Here is a 23945-nt window from a genome sequence, read left to right on the forward strand (position 1 = left end):
TTACCATGAGACCCAGACAGATAGGTCTACATAAAAGTAATTCACTGTCCTAAGACAAGATTTTTTTCTGTCTTCAAAGTCAGCAATTGCTGTTTCTCAGCATCTCTCTGAAGTAAGATACAGAATCATAGAAATCATGGGATCGTAGAATGATTTGGATTGGAAGGGACCATCCAGTTCATCTAGTTATGAAGGAAGATGGCATGCAGAGAGGTATACTTAACAAAACCTTTGTTTGCATACAGAATACCCGTGAAAATTCTCCCTGGGCTTTAAAAGGTCTATTGCATGGACTCAATTGAAGAATTGTAGCCCTGAAGTGTTTGTCCGTGAGAAAGGAATATCTAAGGTGTGGCCTGGTTAAAATGCTGTAGCAACTAAGCACTCACAGCCACTTATTCTCTCCTGTCTGTAACAGGATGGGGGAGAAAATCAGAAGACTGAAAGTGTGAAAGATCAAGGGTTGAGAAAATATAAGGAAAAGTAAGGAATTTTTACTACTTTCCATTGGCAGGCAGGTATTTTGCCATTTCTAGGAAAGCTGGGCTTCATGATGTTCAACAGTGACTTGGGAAGAAAAACACCGTAACTCCAAATGTTCCCTCCTTCCTCCTCCTTCTCCCATTTTTTACTGCTGAGAGCTACATCATATGGTCTGGGATATCTCTTTGGTTAGTTTACAGATTTAAACTTTTAAATGTAAAAAAATCCTTTTAAAATATGTTTTTTGTAATATCTGTCATGATTACTTGTTTTTAACACTTAATATAAAGTAATAGAGATTTTGAGGATATACCTGTAATTATAATATCTTAACACTGCCTTTCCAGGTACATGATGCTGATTGATGGCAAGAATGAAGTTTATATGATTGATAGAGACAATTCCATTTTTCATGTGTCCAACCTGGAGTTTCCGTTTCGTAAAGATCTTCGCACACATCTAACAAACACTCTTCTAGATGGGGTAAGGAGCATATTGTGTAATTATTGTAACAATTTCAGTGCTGTTTGCTTCTGTTCATAAACAGCATTTTTAATTAATAAACAAATTTTTAGGCCTGGATCAGTGAATCATAGAATTTCAGGAGAAATGTAAATTCAGTCACTGGCTGAATGTGGGAGTTGCATTTTGTCAGAAACGACTTACCTACAGAATTGTACTGGTGACTGCTCTGGGGGGAGCTGTTTGTCTTTGAAATAAATCAAGGTATTGAGATCACATTCTCTGAATATGAGAAAAGGCTTGAAGAGAAGCTAAAAAAAATTATTGCAGAACTTCATCTCTTGCTACACCTTTATATTTTAGAATAGTAAACATGGTCAATTTTATACAGCTCATGGAATATACTTCTAAAATTTGATAAAATTTTCATCATGTTTTGATACACTTCTGTGAATTGATATCTTTGTTTCTGTCACCTTTATTTTCAGCTGATCTGAATTTTTGAATGATTTAGAAATGCCTTAGTTATACTTCTTTAAGGCTAAAACATTTCTAAGTTGCTATGCTAATTTAAATTACGTAAACTTGCTAATGAACTTTTTGAGCCAGTTGTTAAACAAGCTGTAAAACATATGGATTTGTCTTTTGGAGGCTGGGCTGGACTAAGTTTGGTGGCAAACTTTTCAGAGCCACAGCCACAAGAAGAAATTACTTCTTCCTTGACTGTCCTATTTCACATGACCAAGAGAATTTCACTAGCTCTTTTGCTAATAGATCAATGCAGTTTCCTATTTTATTTCAGTACTATTGGAGACTCTACATTTCTGTAACTCCAGCTTGATGAAGTATTTTTGTACCTAAGATATCTTCCATATTGATCCTCTGAAGCCTAATGCACTTTTCAGCCATATTGCCTGTATTTACTTTCTTTCCTTTCTTTGGCCCTTGTTGTCAGTATTCTACTTGAAATGTCACTTCTGTGAATGATGTGTCTTACTGAACACACATTTACATGTGAAGCGTGTATAAATTGAATCTGCGAGGATAATTACTGCAAGGAACAATGTACTGTCTCAGGGACAGAGAAGCAGATAATGGAATATTTTCTACCAGCTCTGCTTCACTGAAAAATTGAGAGCATAGTGCAAGAAATGCCATGCTGTCAGCTCAGAAGTGGTTGCACAAGCTGTCGTGTCTGGTAGGAGCCTCTTCAGCCAGGCGGCTTCCTAATGATATACATAATATTATTCGTAATGACATACGTTAGGTTCCATACTTTTGAGATAAAAAGCCTGGTATTGCTGATTTTTCCCTTGCTACTTCTAAGGCTCTTGAGAAAGTAATGACTTACTAGTGTCCATACAGTACACTCCTAGTTCTTGAGGGAAATAGCTGCTCTTACATTTATTTATTTAATTATTCTCTGTATTTCAAAACAGATGTTTTAGTGAAGGTGGCTGATACGTACATGGTGGAAGACAGGGATATTGATATAAGTGTATAATGTAGCAGTGGGGCATGGAAGAAGGTCTCTGATCTGGTGTGTTGTGTTCCCCAGATTTATAGGTTAAATCTCTTAACAATAACTGAAGTACTCTCAGGTTCCTAGAGTATGAACTATAACTTTGTTCAATTTGTTGTTCTGTAAAAGTTTGACTTTTAATAGTGCGTTTTGGTGTTTCACTTTATTGGCATAAAATCAGTCTTAGTGTGACTTCTTTTTTTCCACCCACACTTTTTTTTTTTTTTTTTTAAAGAAAGTGAAAAGCAAAATGACATGAAATGAAAATGTTCTGACTGAATGAAGTACCATGAGATAAAACTAAAACCTTTCAATGGATAAATACTTTCCCTAGTAGAGATTTCGAAATTTGTTTTGGTATGGTCAGTTAAATAAAAAGCTGTTGCTGGAATATTTTTTTTCAGTTGAGATTCCTTTAACATGTTTAAGGATAAGACTTGCCTATTATCAGAAGAGCTTAACTTTGTAATTGAATATTTTTTTAATGTTGATGCCAAATGAAAATTTCCATGAATGATCCTTTACTCTAGATATATGCATGATTGATTTTATTTTATTTTTTAAATCCATGGGAAGAAGTTGGCTTTTTCTCTTTTAACATATTTTGCTAATTAGTGCTTGAAGGGCTGTTGAAGTTAATTCTTTAATTACAGGCTGAAGTAGTTCATACTTACTGTCCTTGAAGTAGCTTTCTCTCTTTTAGGGAATGAAAGTATAGAATGAGGTGGTCCAATCAATATTGCTTTACAGTATTCTTAAAAATATGAGAAAAAAAGGAAAGCGAAAACAGAAATATCAGTGCCATGCAGCAAACAACTACTGGGTTTAAGAATACAAAAGATTAATGTCCCCCTAACATTATTTAGAATGACAGTGTACATGAAACTTTCATAAAGGCAATTTCCATGCATTCAGGGATCTATTAACTTGCTTTAAGGCCTCTGGTGTAAGCCTTTCATGTGGTTGTCTTTGAGAATTTCAGATGCATTCGTGGTTCACTTCAGGCTGAAATTACTTGCAAACAGTTCTTATGATCAGTTACGTCTCGGGTGATGACACATCTGCAATGCTCTGTGCTCGTCTCCAGCTTTTCAGTTGCAGTTGTTCTCCTGTCATGGAAGAAAGTTTTCTGCAAAGCTCATTAAAGCTAATTTAAATTTCACCTACAGGTGACTAGTATGACTTACTCCTTTAGAAGCCAAGTGTTCTGCATCCGTAGTGATATCTGAGGGAATGCATAGAGTTTTGTTCAAATGTTTTGGCTGTCATGGAAAAAAAACTAAATAGCTATTTTCAGGAGCTTTCTTGGCATTTCGCTTAGCTTTGGAACAGTTGAGTGGAAAAGACAGAGGCATCCTGAGGCTTGAAATAACTTTTATAATTTTAATATAATTTTTTAATCTTTTTTTTTTTTTAAATATAAAAATGCTGTTCACACTTGAAGACCTAGAGGGCCAGGAACTCCATAAATGGAGAGCAAGATAAAGATTCATTTATGTTTTTGTATCAGTAGAAACCTTACCTATTTGTAAGCTGTCTCAGAAGTTGCAGAACTTAAAACTTGAGTTTGCAAAAGCAGATGCAAAATAGATTTATGCAAAATAGATTTAAGAAAAAAGACAAGATACAAAACCTGTTTTCATTCCTGAAATACAGCAGTGACTAGAATTGTGTTAAAGATAAATGGATAAAGGATTAAGAAAAGGCACAGGAGGAAAAGGAACAACAAACAGATGCATTATTAGATCTGATTCCATACTCTGTGTCAACAAAAAATACATTCTGCAAGCGGCTGGTAAAATTGGATCCTTTGCTTTGATTGAATTTTGGATTATTTTCAGTCTGAGTTACTCTCTAGAGATGTGATTCAAGGAAAAAAGTCCATGAGCTCTCAGTCCAGCACCGTTCTTCTGGTATTTGTCCAGCAAAAAGCTCTTAGCACTGTTGCAGGTCTAATATACTGTACAATTGTGCTTTGCAACACCACAGGATCGAGGAGAGAAACACCAGCACAGTGTTACCAGATTACATTGCATTAATTGATCACTGGACCTTGTTCTTCAGGCCCATGGGTTAAGGGGATACCTAAACCAGCAGCTAATGGACAAGTGCTAATAGCAGAGGTAGTTTCAAAGCACACAATACTGGCTGTAAATCTGCATGGAGTCTGTAGAGAGAATTGCATGGATGCAGGTGTGCCTTATGGATACTTCTGTGTTGTGTTAGCATGTCATGTGAGTGGATTTGGGTTTAAATTTTTAGTTATCTAAAAATTGGCTTAAATATAGTCTTACAGTTTCAGGTTATTACTCAGGTCAGAACGAGTGATTTTAATGGTGGTCATTTCTCAAATACTGCATTTTCCCATCTTCTCTGAAGTTGTCTCTGGGGTCTATTCCCTGGTGTATTTTTCAATTCTGATAATTTCAAGGAAGATTCTGAAATCTGACTGTAAAATAATGATGTGTTAGAGCATTTCTAATCTGAACCATTCTTGTGCTCACTTTACAGCTTTTGCCTTATGACAGTTGTATTGGCGTAACTAATGGAGCAGGGAATGTTGTTGTCATGATGGAGATGTGCAGTGCAGGAATTTGTCATCTCATCTTCTAAGGAATATTGTGCTACTGTTTTTTGCTCTAGTAGCTGGGATTTCAGTCAGGATGTCAAAGAGAACAGGAGGCAGGGGAGGGGGGAAAAGAAGGGAGGAGATGAGGAAAAAGACTTGTTTGATCAGTAATAGAATAAAAATGTTTACAATAAAAATGTCTGAAGCAGAGAAAAAGTTAAAAATAAACACTTCAAAGGATGTTTAAAAACAGTTCTTGGTCCTCTCTGTTGTATTTTATAATCCTTCTTAAACTGAATATGCAGAGATTCAGGTTTTTAAAATTAGGCATAAAATCTTGTAATACCAGGCATTGAAATGTTTTCAGGGTTTTGCATACAAATGCTAGCTTTGCATCAAAGCTGAGGTTCTGAATATGCATACTGAGAAAGTGAGTCCTTAAACCCTAAATATGTCCTCAATTAAATGTGTTTCTAAACAGTTGTTTCACCTGCCAGTTCAGCTGAGAGTTAATGAAAAAGCAAAATGCTTTTGTTTCACTGTTACTATGTGATTTGTTTCACCTGATTACTATCCAGAATTTCAGGTGGGTTTTTTATCCTGGGGTTTTTTTCCCCTTGCATTATATCTTTACACCCCCTTCCAAGTTTGCATATCATGCCTTCTGTCTCTTGAGTCTTACCCATCTGTTCTTCTAGTTAGTTATAAAATTTATTGTCAAAGAAGACATTGCAGCATTGTGTCTGTTGTTCCTCAAAGAGCTCACCAGTGTCCTACCTAAATCGTGGGCACTAGCAGAATGGCATTTTGTTACATCACTTCTATGTAGATCTTTTTTGCACATGTTGACAGTGCCTGTGACTAAATTTTTAGAGGTAAGATACTGTAATATTACAAAGAAATAGCTTTCACTTGTTGGATTAATGCTATCTTTAATTTTTTTTTTTTTAATTATGCCTAATGATGTATAAGGTCAACTCAGGTATTGATTCACAGCACCTGTGAATGCTGCACATGGCTTTGAAATCCCAGTCTCTCTCTCAGTGTTGTGTTTACAGAAGATGAGTTTCCAAAATATTAAGTAGGGAACTTAGATTTCCTAGTGGTTTTTGAGAACAACATGTTCTTGTCTTCTAGTTTAGTTTTAAATGCTTCAAACTTTACATTTGCCTTAAAACAAATCTTTGTTTTAACAACTGAACTGCTTTTTTATTTTTCAAAGCAAATTGTGGTTAGATGCTAGGTACAATTAAAGAATCTTGTTATTGTTGTATCGACTGAAAATTAATCCTACATGAGTCAATCAGCCTTTTTTGGGTTTATTTTGTAGAATCTATGGATTCTGAGAAAAATTAAAAGGTTGTAAGACATAAAAATAGCAAGATACTAACTAAACAAAATCAGAGTTGATGTAATGTTCTTTTATGGAATAATTCTTGAGCTCCTGATTTTGCTTTCATCATGTCATAGTGAACTGTTTTCAATTGTTTTGTCTTGTTCATGTGAATTTGGAATTTCAACTTTTAGGAGTTTTTTTAATTAAAAAAATAAAAAAATCCATAGCTGATACAACATATTAGCCAAGAATCAGGTAGGGGAGGGAGGGAGAAGATGGATTGCATTTAGAGAAGTGGTTATTTCAGAGTTGCCTCTTGAAAAGATCTGTCAGACAATGGTTGTTACCATTTTTAGTCTTCATATTGGTTCATCAAACTCTATATACTATGTCTAATTCCTGTCATAGGAAACCTGAGTTACAGATGTAAGCACCGCCATGCAAGGTGTATGTATTTTTGTATGTACCGTTAAGTTCAGGAAACATTTTTGTGTTTGGATGTTGATCATTAATATTCTTTCCCTACCTGACATATATTCAATCTGATTTACCAGTGCATACTGAATGTTAACGGACTTCAAGTGATGCAGAGAGTGTCTGTGATATTTCCGTCTGAAGGAGCCATCCTGTTTAGTCACAGTGCAATGTTCAAGCAAATTGCAGCTCTCACTGCTGCCTAGGATGCTCTTAAAATGAAAAGATCCAACCTGAGCATAGGAAATAAATGTGAATGTTCTTTACATCCTTGCTGTTTTACTTCTGACTGTGGGCAAGATTTCCAGTACTGTTTGGTTGGGTTAGGATCACAGTTCTTACTGAGGTTTTTAAAAACTCATTATTCACTCAGGATTTTGAAAGCTGTGGGGAAACTAATGTATAAATGTTGCCAATCAGAACAGGAAGCCCTAGCACAGCTTCCTGGTGTTTTGCTGAAAGCTTCATGAGAGACTTTCAAGACCTCCATTGTTTAAAAATAGTTTTTATAATCTTGACCTGTTGTAAAATATTTTTTGTAATAAAGATGTGGCCAGTGTTTGATTGCATCATGGTTGCATGTATATGCACTAAGTATAAATGTGTTACCATTCTTCTTTTATATTTATGAAAAAAAATGCCAATGCCTCTTCTTTTCTTTCAAGGAGATGATCATCGACAAGGTTAATGGACAGGTTGTCCCTCGGTACTTGATATACGACATTATTAAGTTTAATGTAAGTACTTTCAGTTTTATTGCTTATCATTTGTTATTAATTCTTACTTCAGTTTTAATCTTATTTATATAAATAAGGCTTCAAAGTAAATATAAACACCAAAAGCATTTGAGTATTTTGCATCTTGATAACAAGCAATGCATCAAAATTTATATTGAAAGCAGCCTTATAATACATGTTGACTTACTTTCACTTGCTCAAGGAAAAAATGGCCATTTGAAACAGTCTGCTAGACACTGTTGGAAAATTTCCCATTTTCTAGAGCATGTTTAAACTATTTAGGCAGTGAAGGGTATGGAGGAGTTAGCCTGGTGTATTTGTTACCAGAGCTTCACAATGCTTGTTAGGCTGCTCTGTCACCTCCTTCTCAAATTTTTGTTTGAAACCAGGCAACTGGTCCTCTGCTAAGCCCTCAGCTGCAGGGTCCACTGGTGGCACAGGCTGTAGGGAAAACGTATAGTAAGGAAATGTCTTGCAGATGTTATTGAAAAGGAGAATAGAGTCTAGGAATAAAGTGTTTGTGATCACAAGAAAGAGCTGTTAAACAGTACTGGAAATAGGAAATTTGTTTTCTATAAAACCAGCTTTCAAGTACAGTAAAGGTTTGAATATCATTGAGGGGCTCTTGCTGGTGCCATTTACAGACTTTTTTTCTTGTTGTTTTCTTCATAGTAGCTCATATGATATTGTGTTTTGGATTTGTAAATTAGCATGGAATAGTGCTGATGACATAGAGGTGTTCTCTGTTACTGCTGAGCAGCGCTTGGGCAGCTTCAAGCCCTTTTCTGTTTCACCCTACTGCACCAGTGAGTAAGCTTGGGGTACACAAGGAGTAGGGAAGGGGACACAGCTGGGACAGTTGACTCCAACTGACCAAAGGGACATTCCTTGCCTTGTGATGTTGTACTCTGCATATAGAGCTGGGGGAAGAGGGATGTTTGTAGTGGTGGCGTTTGTCTTCCCAAGTCACCATTATTTGTGATGGAGCCCTGCTGCCTCTGGATAGCTGAACACCTGCCTGCCCATGGGAAGTGGTGAATAACTTCCTTGCTTTGCTTTTTTTGCATGTGCAGCTTTTGTTATAGCTTTAAAATGCTCTTTATCTCAAACCTTGAGTTTCCTCACTTACACCATTTTGCTTTTCTCCCCCTGTGTTGGTCCAGGGGAGTGAGTTGCTGCAGAAGGTTTAGCACCTACTGTAGTTAAACTACAACAATGTGTTAAATTTAGTCAAAATAACCCATGGAGAAAACACTAGTATCTGTTAATGCTTCTGGAAAAAACAAAATTATTGTTTCAGTGCTCCTAACAGGAGAAAAACAGTATTAATAAACCACAGGACATTTCTAAACTACAGTTGACTCTTCCAGTCTTAAGTAAGGTACTACTCAGCTCAGTCTGTGCAAGTGGAAACTGCAAGTGTAGGCATGGTACCAGTCACCAAATTGCTTAGGTATTCTTGGAAGCATAGTCATACTGTGACTTGGGACAGCTGCTTTTAAAAAGAGTAGTTTGTGGGGAAGATGTGTTAGATTAGGACTAGAAGCTTTTGGTTAACACATTTTAATTCTGTATCTGGATGTCCTTTCTCTAGCCTTTTCTGAAAAGTAGGTGTTAGTTTCCTGGATCCCTCCTACCATTAAGACTTTTCCCTAAGCAAGAATTCCATGTACTCTTCTGAAAAATATGGTCTTCTATAACCACTCATAGGTTCTCATTTTTTTGTTACATTTTCCTGCTGCTCCACCTGTGGCTCTGTGTTTATTTACCTTCATACCCTGCCTTGTCTCTGCTCTCCTTTTGAGTCTAACCTGCCATTCACTGCTGTTACACTTCCTTTGAAGTAAACATGTAAGGAGTGTACAGTTATTCAGTTTGGGGATGTGCATGTATTAGCAGAATAACACTTTACAAAACTCATAATTATTTTGCTTAAATTTTGTTTTGAGGTGGAAGAGGAGGAAACCCTCATTTGTAGTGAAGTGTCCAGGCATAGCATGATGAATCCCACTTGGCAAACAGGAAAAATGATCAGTAGGTTTCCAGAGGATTGTCAGTGTTTTGGAAAAATCTGCTTTTGAGCAGTGTTTGGTTTTGTTTGGTTTTTAAGTACTGTGGGAATGAGAGAGAGGAGCTAGTTACTATGTCATACTTTTTTAAAGTCAAGGACAAATTAAGATAATGTTATCAGTATGAGTACAAGCAGGGCTTGAGCTGCAAGAAGTCATTAGCAGTGACCCTACTATAAAGATTAAAAGGAAAGCACAGCTGTTTTTAGGTTAATTTTAGAAGCTTAATTATAAAAATGGGCACCCAAGGATGTTTGGCTTGGCAAGAAATGATCAACAGAATTTTATCACCAAGAGAGGTAAATGTAATATAACTTGTAAATGGCAAGAAAGAGTAAGTTCCTATTTGTGTGTAAGTTATGTTTTTGTTAATTTGTTAGCAGATATTCAAATAAATAATTACACAAAACTCTGGTCCTGTTCAAAACCAGAACATTCCTCCCCACCTTCCAAACAATCCCTCACTCCAAAAATTCCCCAGAACAGAGGTTGCTCTGGAATTTGGTATTATTTGTGTTGATCTGTAAAGCAGTTGAGCCTTGAAGTTGAGTGATGGAGTTACTGTACTTTCTGTCCATCATGAGTTACAAGATTTGCATCATGTCCTCTGTCTCACCCTCCACATGACAGCTTGCTCTGCTCTTGGAGATGCAGCTTTGCAGCTGGGGAAATGCACATTCAAACCCCATTGATACAAAACACCTTTGCTCAGGCAAACCTTATGTTTTAGTCAGGACTCGTAAAAGAAGATATTTTTAGCTGAGCTTCTTCTGAAATGCTTGACCTATTTTGCTAGCTAAGCATTGGAGAGTTTTCTGGCTTTGTCAGAATATTCCTTCTGAAATATTGCATTCATAATGCAGAGAAAGTGAGTGAATAAGGACCCACCTGTTACGGATTTTCATCAATGTTGTTATTGGTGAGGCTTATTGTTACTTACTTTTTGATTTTACTGTAGTGTGTCAGCAATAAACTATAGCAGCATTCTAGAAAGAAACAAAGGAAACTAAGAGAATAGACTGACATACATGGTGTGTATTGGCTCTAGATGTCTATACAGGAAAGTCTTAGGAGAAAGGAAACATAAAAATTGTATTCCGGTGATTGTGAGAAAACTATACTTGAGTTCTTAAGCAAAACATGTCAGTTGTTTTGTCTCTTTCCATGAAAAGTTTTGTATTGAATTCTGATACTTACCATGTATAGCTGCTGCAAAAAGTCTTGTCTTCAAGGATGTTGTTGGAGTCCTTTGACTATTTCTTTTAGTTACTGTTTCTGTGACATCTAGTTTCTAAAAGCTTGTAACACATCCCATTTTCTTGCAAGAGATGTTTGTGTCAAGAAAAACAAATGATTCTTCAGATTTAAAAATGTTTTTATTGTAATATTTTTCAGTATGAAGCATGGCATTGATTGTTATTCATAGCAACTCAAAATATGGCGTTGCTGTCTCACTGCTTTCATTTCACCTGCTCAAATCAAATTCATAGGAAGAAAGCTGTATCCTAGTGAAATAAGTATGCCTTTTGACCTTTGTGAGCTCCACACACAAGAAATCTGGATTTTTCATATTCCTCTGAACATAAAAGGCTAGTAGGACCCAACATTCCTTATGGTGTTTAGTCTTAATGAGTACAGAGCTAAATCCCTGCAGTGCATGTTGCTTTCTGGCTTTTTCTAATTTGTGTCTGTATGTAGTTGAGTTCAACATTATAGTAACTGCAGGTATATAGCTAAAATTTCAAATTTGGTGGATAATTCTAATATAACAGAGGAAGCTGACGGTAGAATAATTAATTGCCCCAGAAGCAAAATGCAGGCAAGTCGAAATTCCTTTTCATCTGAAACAGTCTGCAAAAGAATGTGTCTTCATTCTTCAGTCATCTTCGAGACAGCTCTTCCTGGAAAACCTTGTTTTGAGAAGCTTTCTCTTAGATAATATTCAGTAGCTACTTGTAAATATATGGACACTAAATTTAAGCAACTATTTTTTTCCTTAGTTAAGTAACAAAAAGTAACACTGGCATGATGTAGGATCTAATTAATGCATTCTTAGCAAAGATGCTGAAAATGAATACAACTTTCCCTTTCTAACCCTGGCCTTTAAATTTTTAAACTCTAGCCAAGTTTTTCTGAGACCAGATTGCAATGGTAAGAATAGAATGAATGCTTGAAAAAGAATAATTATTTAAATGCTTAGAAAGGAGATAGAATTTTGATTAAATTTCCTAATACTTTGTGCATTGAATTAAGTCAAGATAAAGATTTCTTTGGTTGTCATTATGTGTAGCAATGCTGTTGCTATTGGTAAAATTTGTCATGGTGAACAGATATGCTGGTCTTAAATCCTGCCCACAGCAAATGTGCTCATTGAATTAATGCATGAAAAATATTTGTTTTAAATCCCTGTAAAATATTACCATGTCTGACTTTTCTGTTGCAAACCACATTTTAAAGCAATGTAAGGCTCACAGTCCATGCTGTCTCTCACTTATTAGCCTATTAACCTTACCTCAAAGTTGTACTGTGAAAGTTTTGAGGGCACAATTCAGAGATGCTAGTCTTTAATTGCATCTCTTCTGTTTACAAATGCACCTGGCTGCCAGTCACGCTTTTGCCCTTAATTTAAATTCTGAGATTCTTTTTCAAATGGTGTACCTGAAAATACAGATTTAGCATGTTTTTGTTACTAATAGTACTCTGGAAAGTAAGGATGCTTATGGGCATGTTTGCTCTTGCACCCTTTAGATTATTTCTTCTGAAGACTTACCTAACAAACACCCAAATGCTTGTACTGGTGCTCCTGCTGCGTGTTATGTTCTCAGCCTCTCAATATATTCATCACCTCATTCCTTCAAGGCTCAGGGCTGTCAGGTAAATGAAAGATGGACCATCCGCTCAGTTGTGTCTCACTTTGCTTTCTGCTGTCAGTCTGAGAGAGGTGCATTAAGTTTGCTTTTTCTTCCTCCTCCAGTTTTTATGGTGCTGTTTATTGAGAGCAAGGGCAGCTTGGCCAGGGAATGCATTTGAGTATCCTCAAATTCCAAAGGGGCAGCATTACAGTGTAGGAAGAGCAACAAATAGTGGCTTATAGGATGGAGAATCAACACAGTAAGGGAGTGAACCTGCAGAAGCTTTTGGGTCTGTGAGGCAGGGTTCACGTATCATAGCGAGTTGTCATTTTAAAGTCTTTCTTGCCTTATTCCCCTTCCCTGTTGATGATCCTTTATCCATCATTTAAAACTTGACTTGTACATCTGAACAGCAGAATTTGAAAATCTTAATTCTTTGGTAAACTTTCAGACAGCTACCTTGTTCTTTCTTCACTTATTCCCTTTGTTTCAGTAAAGTGCACCACAACTGAAAAGTAGCATTTCTGTTCATTTTTGCATCCCTTTTTAATAAAGATCTCCTTCACTATGATGCATGCAAAAAGTAAGTTATTGTTGAAGACTGATAATTAGTACATGCTGACCAGGATGTCTTTGCTGTTTTCATGCATTTATTTTTGTTACCTAACAAGCTGCTTGTTGTTGGGGAGCATTCTCTAGTGATGTAATTAGCTTGAAGCTTGACTTGTTTTACTCGCTGGTTAGAGTCCATAAAAAACCCCACTGATTTCTTTCTTTCTTTCCCTTACACCTATTACAACCCAGAGAGCACTAAGGATCACAGTGAAGGTGGTCTGTTTTCCATATTTTCCAAAATAAAGAAGGCTTAAGAGAGTATTATATAAAGGCAAAAGGGAGTTAATTAAATTCTGTCATGTCTTGTTTTATTCTCAAAATATAAGTGTTGTTATACCTCAACATGAAGCATGTCTCACCAGAAACTTTTGAATGGCAGATTATCACTAATTGTCAGAGGAAGAGACACAAAGTGTTGCTCCTGAGAGATGGATACAGGAGAAGTAGTTCTCCAAGAGTAGCTTTAGAAGTTAATGTGATACTAAATCCTTTATATTTTTCAGGTGTTTGTGTCTGTATTCTTACTTGCTTACCCTGATGTGATACTTTTTCAGCAAACCATGAAACTTGCTATGAAAAAATACAAAGTCACACTTGAAAGTTTAAGCTGGGTTGTAAATGAAAATAACTGAGATATTTTAAACCTTAAATACAATAAAGTTAAAAAATATTTTCTTCATTCTTAGGAGTTTTCTTTAAGGAGCTTTTCTCAGTGTCTTTGTTAAACAATTTTCAGCTTCCTATGATTCAAACCTTTATAAACCTTCACTTTTTATCTGCATATCTTACGCTATGAAAATTTAGGATTAAATAGAAACACTGTTTCCTTCAGCTCACAGTTTATGATAGTCATTCCTATAGGAACTGCCAAGTGGACTTAAACCCAGTTTCTGTCTCAAGCAAATATTCAGATCTCTCAAAAATGTGGCAGTAATCACAGCTGAAGTGAAAGGTGTGAAAAACTTTACAGTGGGGAGAGTTTTCCAGTTGCGTTATCATGTCCAGTTTTCTAAGTACTGGCAATGAAGTCTTAAACAGGCTTTCCTTGTCTGATATATTTCAAAACAAAAATCTATAGGCAAAATAGAGTATTGGGGAAATGTCATAAGGAAGCAGTGAGAGTGTTCCAATGTTCTAATATCTTGTTTCCCTAATTTAGTTTTAATTACTCCTTTCCTACAATTAATCTAGCAAAAATTCTTCATTTTTTCATCTTTCTCTCTGTCTCTTGCCATCTTTTTCCTGTTTCTAGGAGAGAACTACAGAAAAGAAATAGTAAAAGTTAATCAGAAGGATGTAGTAAATATAATAACTGTGTATTTCAGGATTGGTTTTATGAAGATTGAAAGCAGGACCTCACTATTATTTTCTTTTCCATGCCTAATTGGGATTATTCTGTCTGGAAAAGAGAAGGCTTAAGGGAGACATTGCAGCCTTCCAGTACCTGAAGGGAGCCTGGAAGAGATCTGGAGAGGGACTTTTCACAAGGGCCAGTAGTAATAGGACAGTGGGGAATGGCTTTAAACTGAAGAGTGGGCAGGTTGGGATGAGACAGTAAGAAGAAATTTTTCACTGTGAGTTTTGTGAGGCACTGGAGCAGCTTGCCCAGGGAAGTTGTGGATGCCACATCCCTAGAAGTGTTCAAGGCCAGATTGCATGGGGCTTTGAGCCACCTGATCTAGTGAAAAGTGTCCCTGCCCATGGCAGAGTGTTGGAACTGGATGATCACTAAGGTCCCTTCAAACCCAGACCATTCTATGATTATAACATGTTTGAATAGCCTGGATGACTGTTATGGTGTAGGAAAGAATGTGAAGGTGTGTTGTCATCCTTTTTAGAATATTTCTCTCATTTAAATAAATATGAAGAAGAAAACCACTTTCTCTTGAAACGAGTATTACATTTTCAGTGTTTCTTACTCATAAGTTAACGATGTACACAATGAACTAGATATCTAAAAACAGACTGTGTACTGAAATGATAGATATTTACAAGTCTTCAGGTGTTACAAGCTGATACTTAATTTTTAGTTCTATCATGGTTTAGGCAACGTAGGTGGTTCCTTTTCTAAGAAAGCCGTTGTGAATAAGTGCTGATTGTTACTCCTTTTTTTCTCTTCCTTTCTAGTTTTTACAAGACTTCATACTAACTATACTAGACAGTGTCTTATTTTAAATACCATGAAGTGATTTATATTCTAAAAACACCAGTGCCACAATCTTTTCAAGTATGAAATGGCTTGACTAATGTTTTTAAGATGAAGGAATTTTCCCACGGTTCTTTAATTCACTGGAGTGATAATTCTTTATCATAAAGACAGCTGTGTGAAAACCCAGCAATACCTATTCCTATGAAGAGTCCTTGTGAATGCCTGATAGAAAGGAAGAGAGTGTGAGGAGAGTAGAAGTAGAAAGAGAAAATATTGACTGCAACAGATACTAGGTGGTCCAATTTAGGTAAGAATACTTCCATGCTATGTGCAACACAAGCACTAGGAAAAATAATTAGAAAAAATTGAAGCAGTAAAATCCTGTGTTTGACTTTGAAGATAGCCTAAATTCAGTGTAAAATAAATTATTAAAACTTATATTCCCATATGCAATCTTTTTGTGTGTAAATATCCCATGGTGATAATGACACATCTGCTTCGTAATTAGGGTGTTTTAGAACTATGACTTTCCCTTCTGTAATTGAAGTGGGAAGTTCATCTATTCAGATTACCTGAGGGGAGGCAACCAGTCTAGACGGAACAGGATTCCTTTTTGTTTTAATCATTTACATCCCAGTAAAATCCCCTTATTGAGTTCTGATTTTGAGGGCTCAGAAGGATTTCTAAATGAAGTCGCTATACATGCAGTCAGTGAATTTGACTGAGTTTTCTGTTCTCTGAAAATACAGCTACTAAGCTTTCAATGCCTAACTGGAGCTTTGTTTTCAAAGGAGAGGGCTTAGGTGTTCATCTCTGCTAGATGCCTGTTTCCATAATTCTGCCTCTTTATTGCCCAGTGTGGGTGATGAGAATCATAATTCAGTCACTTCAACTGCTTGTAAATATTGCGCTTTGTATATGTTACCTTTATCCTGGTGGTGCTAATTTATCATCCAGTTGAATTTACAGAGTATTTTGTTTTTTATTGTTTATCTGTTTACAATTTTGAGCAATCCAAGAAGAGTAAGAGAGAAAGCAATATTTGTAGTACAATCTACTTTTTCTGTTTTGGTCATATTTGTTCAGTCACAGTTTTGACAGTCCTGCTGTTTTGTTCAAGTTATGTTTACTAATTAAAAAAACCCATGGAACTATATTTGTATGTTTGTTAGACCTTGGTGTTATCCATTGGCTACTAACTTCTTTCCTTTGTACATTTTAAAATTTATTTTCAGTGATTATTTGTTAAGGAAATACCAGTAATTTAATATATGTTTCAAGCAATATTTTTAGTAGGTCTGATTCTTCAAACCATTTTTGTTCTGTGATAAATCAGTGTGATATTTCATTGTACAAAACAACAACATATAAATTGTAATCATGTTCCTGCAGCACACTGGTTGTATTGTTACAATTGAAACAGTATTTCACACGCTGTACCTCGTTGGTGGTAAGATAAACTTTAGAAACATTTTGAAACTGATGAATTCCTTGCCCTTGTCATACATGTTTTGAATATTTGAAATTGTAAAGTTAAATAACGGCCAAAATTTTAAAATTAATTTTTAGATTCTATTGATTGTCATGCCTTTTGTCTTTCTGAAATAAAAATCCTAAGGGTCACAATTCTATAAAATTTTTCATTTCTGTAATACTTTACTTATAATCCTGCTTGAAAAAGAAAATTTCATAGGAAACTAAAAAAGCCTTTTAGGTATTGAATAATAATCTTATTTGGAAACTCAAACAGCACCTTTATATAAAGCTGTGTACAAAAAACACAGCATCTATAAAACCATGGTCAGAAGAAATATGTGCCAGATCATTAATATAAAATGCAGAATAAAAAACCACTTTACACGTGGTCTCCAAAAGTTGGGAGAACTAATAACAGGCTTTCATTGGGAAGGCAGATGTCAGCTGTGGGTGCCTTGAATTGTCAATAATAACATTAAACACAGGGTAGGATATCAGGCTGAGCTCATTCTTTATTCTTCTCTCAAAATCATTAGAGCTAAGACAGTTGTGACATATGTTTTGCTCTGGCTCAGTAAGTGAAGACATACATAGAAGGTGTATCTCTGTGTGTGTGTGTGTGTGTGTGTGCGCTGAATTGTTCACATCTCAGGTACTGCTCTGGAGAAGCAAATGGAGCATGCTTTGCTGGTGGGTAGACTTCAACCATATCTCATGGAGGAAAAGAATAAATATTCTCAGTTTATCCTGGACCAGGCTGGTTATCAGCTGTGTCCAGAGGCCAGGCATTATTTTTCTTTTTACCATAGCTGCATTGCAGAAAAAAGTATGTAAATACCACAATCAAAGGTGAAGTAGTTTTATGGAATTTAGCGCCTGTATAGCATGCCGTGTTCACTGTGTCCAAGTAGGTAAAGAAATTTCCATGTAAGGCTTGTGGAATTCGCTGAGCTGTGGCCACGAGGTAACACTAGATGCACAGGAGAAGGAAAACTTAAATGTGAAGGGTGATGGTAGATCCTCTGACATATCTTTCTGTTCTCCTTGTGGAGACAGAGGTGGGATGTACAACAGAAATCACGCTATCCTCTTATCCCCATGGCAGTGATTCCTGCCATCTTGCTGTATGTAATGACCTGGGACTTGAGTTACTCACTTGATGTAGCATGAGATTGTGACTTCAACACCGAGGTCTCTGTGAACTGGGTGAAGGGCAGGAGCACAGCCTGACACTTGTCCAAGTTCTGTCTTCTTGCACCCATTTGGAACCGTGTTAGAGGGACTGGTTTTGTTGAGTGGGTGGAGGTTTTTTTGGTGGTAGCATTTTTTTTATTTTCTTACTTTTTTCCTTTTTTTTTCTTCTAATCTCCATTCAGCAGATAAATTGCCTCCCCCCATATCCTCAAGACAATGGATATTAAATGAGCTGCAAACCCAGTGTTTTTAAACCCATTTATTTTTGTGATTCTTACGTGACTTGTTATGTATGATTTCTGTGGAGAAGTTAATTTGAAGTAACCTAAGTTTAAATTTAGAAATTTTGAGTCCTGGGTGGGTTTCAAAGTTCAGTAGAAATTTCATCTTAAGTTTTGAAGTTATATGGAGGATGTTTTAACATCAAAACCATATTTTGCAAGCCCACTCCATGCTGTGGGCAATGCACAGAATTTCAACAGGTGAAGAAAACTCAGCTGCTCAAGGGAGAGGTGTTGATTCAACAGATGACTCTTAAGGCTTGTCTAAATGATATTTTGCTTTAGGATACATTTTAGTTACAGTGAGAGGGAAGTGTAACTTTCTAGCATAGGTAGGAGATACATGCTACTTGTTAATTTTGTTTTACCCTTTGCTAATATGCTTATTTTAGGTTAAAAATGTTTAGAACAGGAATTACCAGCTAATGTACTTCAGTAACTATGCTGTCAAGTGGTAGTGGCCCTCATCCTTCTCAGACAAGTAAAAACCTACATGTTGGAATACAATCTTAATTATCTGAATGCTTAAGTTAATAAAATATCTGTATTACCTAAAAACATGCTATTACTTAATACCTGAGTTTAGATTATACATGCATCAATGTCTTGGTTTTGACAACTTTTAAATGTGTGCTTTATACACTAAATAATCTCTTCCTGGTTTTGTCAAGGTCTCTGAATTATTTATTGCAGCCTACGTTACCCTCCTACTTATTTGCTAAAAGCAAAGAATTTTATCACTTCAAGATTTTGGATATGTCTGGGATAAATGAATTGTATATTAGCAACATTTTTTGGAATTATGGGAAATGTCTAATAACAAAGATCCACTCTTCTCCAAAATTGTTTTTATTCAGTATGTTCTAGAGTTAAATTCAATTATATGCTACTTTTCTTATTGCTAATGTCCTGTGCTTTTGTGAGAATGAAATACTCTTTGACTTCTTAGTTTACTAGTCTGCTGAAGAAGTAGCTGGGCAGCATTGTCTGTGTTTTCCTTTCTCTTACAATATAATGTCAACCTAGCTTTGACCTTTATTTGATGGAACCTGGTTGTAATATACCCTTCTACTTAACAAGCTTTAAAATAGAAATATATGATTGGCAGAACTGCAGGAAATAATTAGTTCCAAGTTGATGAGAAAAGTGAAAGGAATATTTTAAGGAAAAGAAAGTGATTCAGCTGGTTTATGGTGCATATGAAGTTGCCTCAGCTTTTAATTTAACTGTTCAGAGATGGGAATAAATTTAAACCGCTCTACAAAACCATTTTTGAAGGAGTCATTGTAAAAAAAGCTTTCTAAATAACCTAAATGCTTATTGGCTTATTGGAAGCTCAAATGTATTAAATATTAATTAGTTAATTTGCTCTTTTGGACGTACTAATAAAATGTGGCTGAGTGGAAAAAGTACTACAGGGAAGAGAGCATGTGCACTAGATTTTGCTGAAATCTACCTAGAGAATTATGGGGGGTTTTTTAGGTTATAAAAATATATATATACACATTTCCCAAGAAAGAATTCTTCAATCAGTTCTTCAGTCGTTACAGGAGGTGAGATGTGGAATTCTGTGTTTTAATTACATGTACAAACCAGGACAAGCTCAGTCACTGTATAGATGAGTACTCAGGTGTGCTATACATAGGGGGAGAGAGAAAGTAAGGAAAAAAGAAGGAAGGAAAGATTGATTGATTGATTGATTTTCCAACATTTTGTCTGTGTCACTTAAAAATCTGTAGATCATGCATCTGTATTCTGTGAGAAATGAATAAAGAGTGAATCACTCTCCAGCTGCTTGGATTTTTTCATACTCTTAATTTTCCATTCATTTGAATGGCTCTTTACTGATAACACCTTCATGTTTGAAAGGAAGACAACACTGAAGGCAACATTAACAGCCAGCTAAGCTTTCTTCTTCTTCATGAGCATGGATTGGTGAACAGACATTAGGAGACATTTCACCCATGGTGTCTGCCACAGGCTTTGTACAAGACGTGCTTCACCACAGAGTGCTGGTGGCCGTGCTGCCTGTTCTTATGCTCTTATGTAGACTGAAGCAGAGTCCGAAAAGAAAGTGGTTGTGAGTTACATCTGGTATGGGAGCAATGCATAATTCTTAAAACTGTTGCCATGAGCTACTGAGGACTTTTGATAGAGGGCTAGTAGGTTCTAATGCTAGCAAAGAAATGTAAGACAAACTTAATGCCGCTTTGGGAGCATGAAATGTCAAAGATTTTGGTGAAAGCCGATATGATTTTGAAAAGAACTGATTAAATTCATGTTGGTCTAAAACTCACACTCTCTTTTCTCCTAATTGAGATACCTGTTCAGGTATTACTTGCTCTCTTACCTTAGTATGTCTCATCAGAATGTCATTTTGCCATTTAATTTTTTGCCCTTCTTTCCGGTGGACCACACTGGATCTTCCCTGAAGCATGTTAGAGCAATGCTTTTCCTTTGAGCTGCCTTTAGTACAGGAGATAACTGGTAGCTGGTTCTTCTGCTCAGCATACTGCTGTCATTGATGATTTTAGTCCCGTGTCTTCCCAGTCTCCTTTGCTCATTGCTTTCAATTTTTGCAGAATTATGGTTTGCAAGCCAAGGCTCTGTGAGCTTATTCTCTGTAGGCCATGAAACAAATGGCTTTTGGAAATTATTTTCTTGTGTGAATAGGGTGGCAAAATGAGGGATGATCTTATGTAAATAACTTCAAGTGCTGTATCACACTTGTAACAATGCAAATCTATGAGTTTTGTGTTTCATTGCTGTGAAAGTCACACCTCCGATTGAAATGAACTTTAGAATTTATTAGTTGACAGTTGCTTGTTTTGTTCTAATGATATCCATAGCATGTTTTCCTCACTATCTAATGCTCAAAATATAATAAACTCCATTACAAGCCGTTACTAATCTGACAAATGCGCATTTTGGACGGTCATACTGATCTGGTGCAATGTGCCAAATATAGAATGAGCAATGTAAAGCTGCTGTTTTATTTCAGATCTTGAAAGGTCAGGGCATGCTGCTGAGGCTTAGCGAAGGGTTTTACTGCCTTTTTGTGACTGAGCCATCCAATAACTTGCATGTTTTTGTAGCCATTGTTTATTGGCACATTTTCCAACTGCACCTATTTTTCTCTTTTCTATGACAGAAAAATGAACATTAATTAATGTTTCTTTCAAGGCATCAATATACTACAGTCATAGCAAGGAGTTCAGTTAAATGTGTAAATCTTGTTGCTTTGTCATTGAAAGTATTGTGAACAAAATTATCTAAATGACTTCAGAGGAAAGCTATGTGGAGCTTTGTATAGCTGCCATATAAAAGCTATAATTAGGGAGTATATAAATTATTTTACTTAATTTTAAAGGAATTTAGGTGTTTAATTCTTGTGTGCTTGAATGCATATTATAGGTTTCTAGCTTTCTGTGAACTTTCATTTCATTAAGCCTCTTAAAGCCTCAGAAAAAATGCTTGAAAACCACACATTTGAGAAAAATTTAGTAATATGGTAATACTTCTGTGTATCATAGGATTCTAAATATTGTGTTAGGAAAACTTAGATTGTACAAATAATCTGGCGTTTGATTTTAATGCTGACTTTTGTAACTTTGCAGGGACAGCCTGTTGGAGACTGCGATTTTAATGTTCGACTTGCATGTATAGAGAAGGAGATTATATTTCCACGACATGAAAAGATGAAAAGTGGTCTCATTGACAAAGCACAGGAACCATTTGGTGTTCGAAACAAACCATTTTTTGACATCTACACTTCTAGAAAGGTAAGCTTGATTTCAGTTGTTTTATGTTGTGGTTCTGCAGGAAGTAAAACAGTGGTAGGTATAGGTTTTCCCTCAGCATTTCTGTTGTGTCTTCCAGTGAGTTCCTCTGCTAACCAAATGTTCTACAATTGTTGTGGGCTGATTGGCAGCTTGGGATAATCTGAAAAGTGGGTTTGTGTTGTGGTTTTTTGTTTTGGCTTGGTTTTTTTGTTGTTGTTTTGTTACTTATCTCAGGCTTTAAGAAAACAGTTTTTGAAGATATCAATAAATCTGAAGTACCAGGTAAAACTTTAAGGACATGGCAATCTGAGTTTGAGATGATTGTGTTTCAAATGCAGTTCAGTCAACAATTTTTTACCCTAATGTGTTACCATCACCATAAAGGCATCTTTGAGATAAGAATATCTATACACTTTTAATTTATTTGGATCTTTGGAGTTGGTGTATAGTTTCTTTGGTGTTTTTTGCTTGGATTATTTTTTTTATTTGGCAGGTTTGAGGTAGGTGTTTTAAGTGGCAATCATGACTGCCTCTGAAGCCGTCTACATTTTGGAGTTTAGGTTACACATTTTTCTTTTTGTACAATGTACATTTTAGGATATTTTTGTCCTCATTTAAATCAGTCTTATCTACTGAAATATGTTCTTTTTACTATTCCTACAATAGAAATCTTCTTAAGAGGCTTGAAATCTGATCATTGTTTTCAATAAGCAAGAAATTTTATGTCAATATTTGAGAATTGTTTGTGTGCCCTATGATAACTGCAAGGAGTTTTAAGTAGCAGTACCAGTATTGATGTGGAGTTTTATCTAAGGCAATATTGGTAAACAGTTAAGAGAAATAATTATTGGTTCAAATAGATTTCAAATCTTTATTCTGCTCAAAAGAATAGTGTTCATAAACATACATTCTCAAAAGATCAATATATAAACTAAAAATTGTTTCTCTTACTTACCTCAAAATACCTTTTTCATTTCATTGTGTGAACTTGATGAGTATGATTCCTGTAACACTTCCTTAATTAAAAAGGGATTGTGTTTTCATATTCATCATTTCTTTGTGAATTTTTCATTGTGTATGGTCAAAATAGACTATAAACAATAGTCCTGTCTATTGAAGCCTTGCCCTATTCTGAAAAAGGACTGTTTAAAAATTGGTATTGTTTTGCCCAAAGGATCTTTATTCTATTTTTATTCAGTCATCTCTGAAACTATAGCAACAAACACAGTGATGAATACTTCATCAGGATAGCTAAAAAGTGAGCAGACTTCCTCTTGCATCAATGATGAATATCTTGAGAGGGTTTGCCAACTCTGTGTACAGGACAGCAACGTCTGCAGGGAGACAAGGAATTCCTTCTCTCCTCTAAGTCTGTTCATATCCATCAATCCCTCTGTAGAGACAGGTGCTGCTGAATGGACCCTAAAGGATGACAAGTGGGACGTACTTAAGTAGATCTTCTCCTTATGTTCAAAAAAATTAGACATTTTTCTTTCCCAATAAGAGTTGGATCCTTTCATCTTTAGACAGGATCTAACAGGATCCTTCCTTTCTTGGCTATAATGAGCAGCTTTGTGGTGCTTAGTTGCTGTCTGGGGTTAAACCATCGCAAGATCCTTAAAGATTTACACCCTTGAGTGTTCTCAGAGAAGCTGTGTTTTTTTTAAGCCCAGGTTTCTTCCCTACTTTCTTCCCAGTGTATTTCACTGAGAGAAGATGTGGCTTCTTAAGTCACCCCCAAGGCTTGTTCTTTTCAAAGATCAATGGAGGTAGAAGTCTTTGGGCACAGATGAGATGGCTCTGTTATTGCACAAGCATGTTCAAGACTGAAAAAGTGGAAACCCCATACCTCATCAGAATGAATTTCATCAAAACATTTGGAGTATGATTTGGAGATGTTTGGTGGTTTTTTGGTTTTTTTGGTGTTTTTTTTTTTATTCCCCC

At 35.9% G+C, this 23945-nt stretch overlaps 1 protein-coding gene across 5 annotated transcripts in view; it reads left to right on the top strand.

Annotated features, from left to right (window-relative positions):
- RNGTT (RNA guanylyltransferase and 5'-phosphatase) overlaps positions 1-23945 on the top strand; it is a 169723-nt gene that overhangs the window by 41510 nt on the left and 104268 nt on the right. For 4 of the 5 annotated variants that reach the window (XM_015621378.3, XM_015621380.3, XM_015621381.3 and 1 more), the window contains exons 9-12: positions 831-966; positions 7512-7583; positions 12401-12526; positions 21837-22001. In XM_015621378.3, coding sequence (XP_015476864.1) covers positions 831-966; positions 7512-7583; positions 12401-12526; positions 21837-22001 — 499 coding nt within the window. The remainder of the gene's footprint in view (positions 1-830; positions 967-7511; positions 7584-12400; positions 12527-21836; positions 22002-23945) is intronic. The other variant, XM_015621379.3, reaches the window with a different exon arrangement.

Source organism: Parus major, chromosome 3, assembly GCF_001522545.3.
Source record: "Parus major isolate Abel chromosome 3, Parus_major1.1, whole genome shotgun sequence".
In the NCBI taxonomy this organism is placed as follows: Eukaryota; Metazoa; Chordata; class Aves; order Passeriformes; family Paridae; genus Parus; species Parus major.